Genomic DNA, 11,652 nt, shown 5'->3' on the forward strand with positions numbered 1-11,652 from the left:
TCAAGATCAGAGATCAATCTTCTCTCGTCTATCTCTGTCATCCTTATTAGTGCGTAGGAAGGGAGAGATGAATCCCGATTGCTTTTGCTTCTGTTACCGCAGTAACAAGATACTTAGGCGAGGGTGTGGTTCCGGAGGCCCTGTTCGTCCCAATCACTTGTGCGCGCAAGAGATCAGGACCGGGGAGAACCGAAGCAGCATAGGAATAGAAGGGGATGAACCAACGATGGAAAAATAAGCGTAGAAGTAAACCAAACCGAAAGTAGAGTAAGCCAGATCAAGATCAGAGATCAATCTTCTCTCGTCTATCTCTGTCATCCTTATTAGTGCGTAGGAAGGGAGAGATGAATCCCGATTGCTTTTGCTTCTGTTACCGCAGTAACAATGTAATCAATCGAGGAATTGATTCGCTTGCCGTTACGTTACAGGAATTATTGGGATTCAATTCTCAACCGTTGCAAAACTTGAGAGAGAGAGAGAGCAGCCGCCTCGCCCACGCCCTCGGCCCGGCCGGCTCGGCGCGCACGTGTGGCTGTCCGTCCCCCACCTCAACCGGTCAGCAGAGAATCTTCAATAACTCTCTATTTATATTGAGATACTCCACTTTTAATCTCCAATGTGGTATTATTATCTCTAACATTTATTGTGGGCCCTTGAGATTTTAATTGAATTAAATTGGGCCTAGTCCATTTATTCCAACAATGTGCATGTATGTATTCATAAGATTAAGCTTACGCGTGTGAAGTGTTAACAGGGATAGTGTGTGTTTGTAGAGGTTAGGCTCCCATCAGTTGCCTATATTTACTAATAAGCCAAAACGACTTATTATGAAATAAAAATTAATTTATAGCCAAGTCAATGCTTAAAAAAGAAATTACATTGAAAATATTTTAAAATCTTCTTCAAAACTGAGTTTGAAAATTCAAATTTAGGCTTTAGGTTATTTGAGCAACCAATGGGGCTCGTGGCCTAAAAAAAACGCAATTGCCAAAAAAGAAAAACTGTCTGAGAAGAAAAAAAACAAAAAGAAAAACCAGCAGAAGGCACGCGAGCCCTGTCCATAGACCACGCTTTCATCCCCACCTTGTCTCCCACACAAATGTCGCCGGCGCGGCGCCTCGCCGTGCTCCGCTCCCACCTCCAGCCCGCCGCCCCTGCCGGCGAAGGCGACCGGGACGTCGTCGTGTGCGCGGAGCAAGCCGCGGGGGTCTCGACCTCCCCTTGCTCCGCCGCCGCCGCCGGGGGCGGGCGGGAAGCCGAGGGGAAGAGCTGCGTGTTCTGCCGGATCATCCGCGGCGAGGCGCCGGCCTTCAAGGTTCGGTCGTTCTAGTCCCCCTCGCCTTAGCTCCCGCTCCCCCCGCGAGTAGTAGTGCTCTTCTTCCGCTGAGAATTTGGGGGTGAATAGAAATCGCAACCGCACATATTTTTTTTATAATTATTATTTTCTGGTTCGTAATTGCATTGCGTCTCTTGGCGCATAATTCTAGTTGATTTGGTCGGCTTAGTGATTTCTTCTCTAACTTTAAGGAGTCTAGTGTATGATTGCAAAAAACCCTGACTCGGGGGGTTATTTGATTCAGCAACAGTGACAAGTGCTTAAATTTCAGGTGCGTTATAATTAAACGAGCAGCCATTAATTCTGGAAGTCATAGGAGTAACACATAAGCTGCTGTTTATTTATTTTTTGGATAATGTCTATGCTATTGTTACCATCTTGTGTCACCAGCTATTATCCACAGCTTTAATTCGTCATCAAGTTTTCTGTTATTTTGAAACCGTGCTTCGAGGTTCCTGGCGCTCATAGCTTTCCACTGAGCCCTTAAAGTCGATAAACCTCCAATTGGGTCGTCAGTCTACTCCTTTGTAGAATTTGTTTTGATTCTGTTGACTGGCTGGCCCTTTGAAGGAATTCGTGCTGATTAGAGGTTGCAAATTTCTTGAGATAGTCTTTAGAATCGCGGCCTCAGATAACATTCACTTTTGGAACTTGCTGGTCTAGATTCATCTGAACTTGAGTGCAGACAAGATATTTGAATAAATGCACTTTACACTCCTGAAATTGAGTGCAGACAATATTTGAGGTTGCCCCCTGTGCACTGTCGGGTCATATTGTTGTGTCAGTTGATCGTTGATCTTTGGATCCATTTAGTGAAATTGAATTAAAGGTACTGAGGATCGATGCTTCATGAAATGAATTGTCGCGTGTTTTTTTAGTATAACCTAAAACCATTATTATTTCATTTCAAAACGCGCTGAAGGTAATGTCTCCATGAAAAGCAGTAGGGGCAGGAGAAAGCAAGAGTAATAGTGAGGGGGAGAACCAGAACTGGAATCTATAAGTGCACTAGTGGACTGGTGGATGTTATTCAGAAGTTATTATGTTTTCGCAATATATGTTCAGATTCTGTAACTAGACAAGCAACTGATACTTTGGAGAGATCGATGAGCTCAGTGACACTGAAAAATATTTTTGAGCTTTGTTGTATATGGGAACTTTACAACTGTCAAATGAGTTGCTTATCGGTGTTTTAGTGTTCATATTTGTCTTTCTTACTACATGGAGGTGCTCAGCATGAAGGAGACTTTAAATTCGTTACTTAAAAAAATACATTAGTTGATGAAATATTTACACATTTTTGAAATGTTGAATGTCTATTTCCTTTTATCAGCCTTATTTGTTATTTGCAGGTCTATGAAGATGATGTATGCCTGTGCATATTGGATTCTCATCCATTGGCGCCTGGGTAAATTGCTTCTCTATCTTCTCCATATTGTCACTGTATTGTACTGTTGTACGATTGGTAGGGAGGATTTCTATCTGGATCAAAATCCTCTACTGTGTTAGCTTCCCACAAGTTCTGGCAGAAGGGAGAGAGATATATTGGATTCAGTGGCTAAGTTAGTTATCAAGAAGAAGAACTTCATCAGAGGATGACATGTGGGTTCTTAGTATTTCTTTTAATATAAAAAAAACTATTTGCTGATTTACAAACTAACAAAGTTGTATCTATGTGCCATCCTTGTCAGCATAGCATGAGCACATAGGTGCCATATCAGCCTAAATTGGTTTTGCGTATGATGAATGGGTGTTTTCCTTTGGCTTTGAGAACTCGAGGATATCAAATGCTTGATTTCGGAATTGAATTTGAGGATTGGTCCGGATTTATAAAAAAAAATTGACAGGTGTAAACTGAAGTATCGTTAATTAATTGGCACCCCTTTTGCTTATTTTTGTGATAATACTGCATCATGTTCAATATATTGAATAAAAGAGTCTTTACCTTTTCTCGTTACTTCATCCTAGCTTTTTACTCCATGGTATCTTGTTAACATTTTTTCCCTCTACAGGCATTCCTTGATTATTCCAAAATGCCATTTTCCATCACTGGAAGCAACACCACCACATGTAAGCCATCTGTCACTGTTGGCACATTCCCTTTGTTTGGACTTGAATTTGTAGATTGGTGAGCATTTCTAAGAGATTCTGTGCATTTTGTCACTCTATGCTTCCATTCAAGATAATTAATGGATATGAATGCACATGAGCTTGCAGTATCCAAATGAATAAGTGGTTCAATATGCCATTTACAAATTGGCTTTCTGTTAAATCAATCATAATGGTACAAGCTGGTCAACAATCAAGTAATCAACATTGCATTACTTTGTGAAGTATGAACAATGCAAAATTTGTAGTTATTTATATAACTGATTAGTATAATGTATACAGTAATAATCAGCTGTGGTGTAGCACAAAGGCCTTCAAGAAACCCACATTTTTGCATCATAGAAGCACTGTCCAATATCCTCTGCCCATTAACCTAAGCAAACCATAGTCATCACAGATGTAAGCCACAACTAGCAAATATGCAGCTTTAGTTGGTACTTTATTCATTTCTTAAGGTATGCCCATCTCGTTTGTAAATGGACACATTCAAGCACATGCTGAATTAGGCAAACGATACCTAGTGATATATAAGTCGAACATTTATGTAAGGACCATGAGCATTGGAAAAGGTTCACCTAGCACCCTCAACTGCAAAACTAGGCACTGAACACACTCAAAGCATACAAAACTGGCTCACTACACCATATGGTGTCTCTAGGGAGCACTTTTGATAACATGTATCCAACTCAAGGCGGTTTACGCTATTAGCAGCCATATTGTTGTTTTTTGTTGAGGAGACCGACCCAACTAAAGGTTGTTCATCTCTCTTCTCCTCTAGCACTCTCTAGCTGTGCATTATATTCTTTATTTTGTCTATCTTCATCTTATTTGGACGCAGTTCAAGTTTTGGGCTTAAATAAGATGAAGATTTAAGCAATTTTATATTGCATGGTTAGGTGGACTTTTTGTAAAGTTCATGGGTGTGAAATGTACTTAAATCATACGTAGTATATATTACTCCTATATATACTGTTGAGTACTTATTGGTGTGTCATGTCTCATGTCAAACTAATTCCTCCTGTTCTTTGGTCATCTGGCCATCTTCCAAACAAAATATTGCATGCTAATAGTTGCGAGAAACATGGCTAATCATTTACTCCCAACATCGTTGAAAATGTTTCAAGTCATTGTCTTGTTTTTGAGCCAGGTAGTAGCAGCCATGTGTTCCAAAGTGCCATTTCTTAGTAATGCAATTATGAAGGCTACTCAATGTGGTAGGTAAACTTTGCCACAATATTTTGTTAATTGCTGTGACAAATGATTTCTAATTTTGTTCACATAATAACGTGACACTATTTATCCCATAAGTATCCTGCATTTAGACGGAAATGCATTCATCTTAATGTTTTTTTTTTTTTTGGTTTTTGCATTTGTCTGAATGTTATTTTTCGTTTTAGCATTGTGAATCTCAATAACCAATCTCTTGTGCATAGATTAGATCTGCATTATTTTTTTTAGGCTCTATTGGATCGTCCTGTTCATTCAAGATTAGCAGTACTACAATCTTATACCTCCACTTCTTTATTTTCTTGAAAAAAATTGGAGAACACTTCCACTACCATTGTGGAACCCAAAGATGTGCCCTGTGCCCTTTGTCCTCTTTCTTCAGTACCTGCTAACTAAAATTCTTGGCTGCTTTAATGAATTACATGGAAAAGGTTGCCTGTCTAAATAATTTGCAAAATCGGCAGTTAGGTCAGATATTTTAGGACTCAAGTTTTTAGGGCAATATGTTTAGTTTACTTGTCACTGCACAAGAAACAATATTTTTAAAAGTTCATAGTAGTAAATTTCTACAGTCTACCTGTTATTCTGTTGAGTTGCTAGATCTTTCTGGAATTCTGGTCATTCTTTTGCTGTTATGCACCCACAACTTTTATTATCTATTTGCACAGATAGGCGAATAGTTGTTTGTTTTTTCTCTAGGAATCTATAGATTGGCCAGGATTCAATATGCTCTGAGGACTAATATGATCATACATAGTAATTTTGAATTACTGTACTGCCCCTTTGGTTCCAAATATAAGTCATTTTAACTTCTCAAACACTTCCCCAAATACAAGTCGTTTGAAACTTCTAGGTACTTGTTGTTCTTTTCTTCAATGTTTGCCCTTACCAAACAAATGATATCACTTTCACAAATGAATGGCTTGTCTTTTTCAACTCAGTATAAATGAAAGGCAACAAAGTCATTTGAATTGTTTCCTTAAGTCTAAAATGACTTATTTCTGGAATCACAGAAGTATTCTCCTTGGATTTTGAAGGAACATTTTGATTCTTTCGAGTGTTACTTGTCCCATTAGTCCATATTGACCATTTCTCTTCCATTTGCTTATTTGCCTACATGGCTGCATCTTTGCTACCTGTAGCCACCAACTAAGGCACAATCCAACCCAACAGCAAATGCATGTGTGTTCAGTTTTTTTTAATCTGTGTTAATAAGAAATGGATGGACATATGAGCTGATGAGAAGCCTAAATTTATTCTCAGTTACCAATATATTTGAATGACGCAGCTGTTTCATTCAATCTCTGCTTTGGTTTGGTTGATTGATCAAAATCAGGAATACATTCATACGATCCCTCCTACACTTTATCTAATTTATAATATTGACAGATTACTTTGATTTGGTTACCTTGGATTACAGATTCATTTAACATGGTGGTTAATAATGGAGCAGCTGCAGGACAAGTTATTTTCCATGTAAGCAATAACATAAACTTAACAAATAGCCCATCAATATTCTGCATACGGTACACTTCTTTGGGAGTGTTGTACACACCTTCCTTTATAAATTTTGAATGATCACATGAGTGTTAACATGGTCACACAATGGTTCCTTGTACACTTGAATTCAATTTGATATGGAGTTTAGTGTCAACTCTAAAATTGTAACTAGTTTTCTAGTTCATTTATGAGACATGTAAGTTGCTTACATTTACAAAACAGAAGGTGATCTCTTAAAGGTGGATTCAGATACTTACAAAAGTGCTTCTCATGAACTTATATGAATTTGTAATAATCCTGGCCATGTTTTGTGCTATTATTGCAGACCCATTTCCACATAATTCCTCGAAGATCTGGCGACAAGTTGTGGCCTACAGAGGTAATAAGATTTGATGTGTAGAATGCATGTGTATTTTTGCCACAAACAGTGTTCTGATCGCCTCAAAGAGAAATAACATCTACTGGTATTCTTCATCATGGTTTATGAACCAAAACCACAGAGTTTGAGAAGGCGCTCCATCGAGCCTAACGAAACTCCAGGCCTTGTTAGCTGCATCAAAGAGCAGCTCTATTCTTCACCAGAAGGCTGTAAAGCCGAACCACCATCTTCACTGCCCAAGGAACGGTGACACCAAAGCTGTGATCCAGTCCGGTACATAATGCTCCTCAGTTGCATATTGAAATCAAATTGCCCCATTTGGGAGTGTGGGATTCAGTTTCAGAGTTGGAGGGTGTATGGTAATTTATCCTTGGGCGTTGTTGTACTTGTAATAGTTTCTCATAGGTCTGCAACTGTATCTGGTGTATAAATCAGACAACAAGGACTCAGTACAGCATTGTTATGCCCTGCTGTCGGGTGTCTGCCTGTCTGGTTTCCTCACTTTCTGGAGTGGGGCTGAAATCCAACAGCCATGTTGTACTGTGTTTGGCACTTTGGCTGGTAGTGGATGATAGCCATGGCGAAGCTGAAGATTTGTGGACAGAGCATGGGGTTGTGTTGGGTTTGATGCGTGGAAGTGTGTTTGGACTCTCACACGGCAGCGGCCACGCGGATTTTGTTGTGGGCTCGATCTGCTTCTCCAGTTGTGATGCGCAGCATCATTTCACTTATGTTTATAGGTACGATTCATCGTATGAGTATATCTATTCTTCATACGACTCTTGCATATACTTATGTTTATCCTTGCGAGTGCATTCTGATTCTCAATTGTCAGGTTATGAGGCTAGTACCGCATAAGTTTATCTTTCACCTATATGGCACATACCAATTAAAACAAAAACTAGAATACCCTTACTTAATCAAATCCCAATATAACCATTTTTCATTTTATTTATTCTCAATATAATTATTTTATACTTTCATTAACTCCAATGTAATGATTACTTTAAAACTAAACTTAATAGTAACTAAAAAGAAATTTATTATGGGACGAAGAAAGTAACTTAAGATTTAGTATTTCACATTTGTCATCCAAAAAGGTTAGAGCCCAACCAAACGCTAGCGGATCCGAAGCTTTCTAGAGCTGCCTACCGGAACGCTTGATCAAGCGCCAAATTTTCACTGCCAAGAGAGTGAGAAACGCGTCTGCTCTTTTTTTACCAAGTGGTTGGAGTTAGAGCAAGTTTAATTGTATAGCCAACTATTAGCTCCAATATATTTATAGTTAATTTAATAGCCAATTCATACAACAGTTACATGCTCCCTCCGGGTTGATAATACTTGTCGTTTTGGACAAGGACACGGTCTAAAAAAACAACTTTGACCATTATTTTTCATTATAATATGTATAAAAATGTTAACAAATATATGCTTTTATTAAAGTACCTTTTAAGACTAATCTATACGTGTAGTCACCGTATTTGAAAGATAAATATTTCAAATTTGATTCACAATCAAAGATTCTAAAGTTGGATCTCACCCTTGTCCAAAACGACAAGTATTATTAGCCCGGAGGGAGTATTACACTATCAATACCTGGTCTCACCTGTCTTACACACATTGCGTCTTGGAGTCCGTGCTGTAGCTGGCTACAAATTTATAGCCCGCTGCTTTTCTTTCTCCTCTTTTATTTTCTTAAAATATGTTTATAGCTAGCTTATAGCCTGCTATTGTACTAGCTATTAGGGCATCCACAATGTACTTCAAAACCAGTCCATAGCCAATAAAATAATACATTTAGCTATCTAACCACATTGTTGAAGTAGTCCATAGGAGAGAAATAACAAAAGTCATCCATAAGCATATGGGCTACCCATACAGAATAAAATATGTCATTTGTCTCTATTTCCTCTCTCCTCCTCATACTACTTACTAACCATATACATTGTGAATGTTGCAATAGTTAAAGTCCACAAATGTGGGTCCCATCTATATGGACTACTTTAGCTATATATATTGGTGTTGCCTTAAAGACGACTTAGATTACCGAGGTAAGTACTCTAGAAGTAGCATTAAATTTTTATTACTGTGGCAGGAGCAAGTGGAAACATAAGAAGGCAGGGTCGTAGGGATTCCTGGGCGACGGCCGGCTGCATGTGTAATGTGATTCACTTTCACCGCGTCTCTGCTTCCTGATTGTTTACCTGACGGTCAAACTTTCTTGCAAGTTGCATCAACCAGCGCATTCACAACCCGAAGTGAAAATACTCTCCCATCCCAATTTAATCATCTGAGATTTTGAATATTCATCTAAAGATGTAGTGTCTCGTACAAATATTAAATGTGCATCGTGAGATACATCTATACAATCAATCAAGATTAATTTCTATTTATTCAACCCAAACAATATTTAAAATATGAATTAATTTTTACTACTCCCTCCATCCAAAAGTCTTAGAGAAGGTACATTAGGAGACTATAGGTCAGCTATAAACACATGTCGAGAAGATAAAAGAGGAGAGAAGAGGAACGTGATACAGATTTGTAACCAGCTGCAACACGGACTACTCTAAAACACAATGTGTATATGATAGGTGGGACCATATATTAATAATATAGTAGTATATGTTTATAGGTAATTATTGTATGAATTGACTATTAAATTATTTGGAGCTAGTAGTTAACTATACGATTAAACGCCCTTAGACATATTTCTTTTTTCATCAAGATCAATGAGTAACTAACTCATCCAACAGGTGACAAAACCAATAAACTATACATATGCATGCAACCAAAAACCAATAAACTATACATATGCATGCAACCAACAAGTATTAATTTCTTCGATTCCGGTTAACAATTTAATTTAGAAATAAGACATAGACTTTTGAAAAAAAATATATCTTAAACTTTTGGATGTAGAAAGTATCAGATATGAAATATATCAGATATGAAATGATGGAGCACCTTGATCGATAAGAATTAATTTCAGAATAATGTATGTTTTAATGTTTTTTATCTTGGTGTTATTTGTTTAAGGGATGAACAAATTAAAATGGAAGGAGTATGTTTTATTACTGGTAAAACTTTTTCTTGTACGGAGCAGCCAGCCTTTCTTGTACGGAGTAGCCAGCCAAACATTTCTATAGAGATGACTATGGAATCGAGCCCAAAATTATTTAGGGCACTACACTATAAAAAATAGCTTTTTCTAGCAGCTAAAATAGAATTTTGCTGGCGGCTAGGCTAACCGCCAGCAACCAAAGGCTCGAGAAAATACACTATCTTTACATGCGGGCTTCATTCGTGGACCGCCAGCGAAAATCAACTTTTATAGGTGACAAGATTAAGTTAACCGCCAGCGAAAATGATTTTCCAGGGAAAAAATAAATCCCCAGAATCCCTTTCTACCATCTCATCTAGGAAATTGTCAAAAAAAATGAAAATAAACATGAACATCATTCAAGCATCAATCCAACAACAGAGCATCACAAACATCAATATTAGTCTCATCGCCATAAGAAACAACAGTAGCGTCATCAACAACAGTAGAGTAACATCAACAGAACATGAATCTGACGACCGCCGGTGTCGTCATACTTGAGGTTGTTGTTGTGATCACTGTGGACTTGGAGTTGTCGTCGTCGGACTTGAGCATCACCAGCGCCGTGCCCCATCATGCGCTCGAGGTCCCGAGAACCGCCAACACCGGATCCGCCTCTCCCGAGCACCGCTAGCAACGGATCAGCCTCTCCGCAATTCCCCACCCTCTCGAACACTGTCGTCGCCTAAGCGAGCCGCCTCACCGCCACAATCCCTCCCCTTTGCCGACACTGCCTACGCGAGCCGTCGCCGGTAGGGAGGAAGGAGGAGGTGCCGGATCCGCCTATCCGCAGTTCCCTCGCCCCCTCCCCCCCAAAGCACCGTCGCCAGAGCCATCGTCGCTGCAGGTAGGGAGGGAGGAGGAAAGGGTGCTACGGTGGGTGGATCTGGAGGGAGGAGAAGGAGAAGGAAAAGGAGGAGGAACAGTGGGTGGCATGTTTTCAATGCGCGGTAAATTTTTTTTAATGTGTGGTGATTTTTTTTTCAAGGGCGGTACTCTTTGTGAAATCATTATCATGATTAATATTTGTGATGAACAATTGGCTTTGCAAAATGATTTAGTAGCTGCAAACGAAAATTCAATTATCACTGGCTGTCACTTAAGAGACTGGATTGCACAAATACCTCTATTTTGTAAGCGGGTCTATTAAGTGACAACCAATGAAAATTGATTTTCGTTGATCGTTGGTAGCAGAAATCTCTCTTAATTATCTTTACAAGGGTGTGTTTGTTAAATCCGTTAGTTAAAATGAAAGGATGGTGCTGTGAAAAGAGGTTTTTTTATAGTGTAAATATTTTAGCATGTCGATCTAAATACATCTTATAAGACTTTTAAAAAGTTCCGTCCTTCCTCTTTTAGTAATTTGGTTCAATCAAATGATCGATGGATATAAACATAGTCACTATAAAGAGCTGAAGACAATGATGTGAACTTATGCCACTACTAGAAAAAGCATTTTCGGTGACGTAGGGGTTTTATTTTCGCCGGCGGGCATGACCATCGGAGCGAAAACCCCGCCAGCAAAGACGATAACCGGGGAGGAGTTGGCGGTCCGCCTGCGAAGATTGATTATCGCAGGCGGACCACATAAGCGACGCCTGTGAAGATCGATCTTCGCAGGCGGCAAGGACCGTGCGCCTGTGAAGAAGATTGATCTTCACAGGCATCGCTTATGTGGTCCGCCTGCGATAATGGCACTATAAAGTCATCTTCCTCCCCGAGCCCTATTCATTCTATTTGGTGTTTCTCTCTCTTAAAGGGACTTAAATACAGGGGGAGGTTTTGAACTTCAAATCTTCGAGGGATTTTTCTACGGTGGTTAGATCTACTCCTTTCCACCCTAGGTATGCATTTTTTTAGGCTTTTAGACCTTAATTTGTGATGGATCTATGTATGCAAAATTGTGAAGGAAAAGCTCCATGTTTTTTTATTTACTTTCTTTTGATATGTTGATGTTAGATATATGTGTAATACTTGATGACTCTTGTTGTAGTGGTT

The 11,652-nt window shown here is 39.1% G+C and overlaps 1 protein-coding gene across 1 annotated transcript; it reads left to right on the forward strand.

The window, feature by feature from the left end:
* Positions 1–1,049: 1,049 nt before the first annotated feature.
* Positions 1,050–7,327, forward strand: LOC9270866 (adenylylsulfatase HINT3). Its single transcript, XM_015762566.3, has 7 exons — positions 1,050–1,315; positions 2,689–2,744; positions 3,349–3,406; positions 4,593–4,659; positions 6,093–6,148; positions 6,498–6,551; positions 6,673–7,327. The coding sequence occupies exons 1-7, from the start codon at positions 1,100–1,102 to the stop codon at positions 6,799–6,801; spliced, it is 636 nt and encodes a 211-aa protein (XP_015618052.1). The 5' UTR covers positions 1,050–1,099; the 3' UTR covers positions 6,802–7,327.
* Positions 7,328–11,652: the final 4,325 nt, after the last annotated feature.

This window comes from Oryza sativa, chromosome 11, assembly GCF_034140825.1.
Source record: "Oryza sativa Japonica Group chromosome 11, ASM3414082v1".
Taxonomy (NCBI): Eukaryota; Viridiplantae; Streptophyta; class Magnoliopsida; order Poales; family Poaceae; genus Oryza; species Oryza sativa.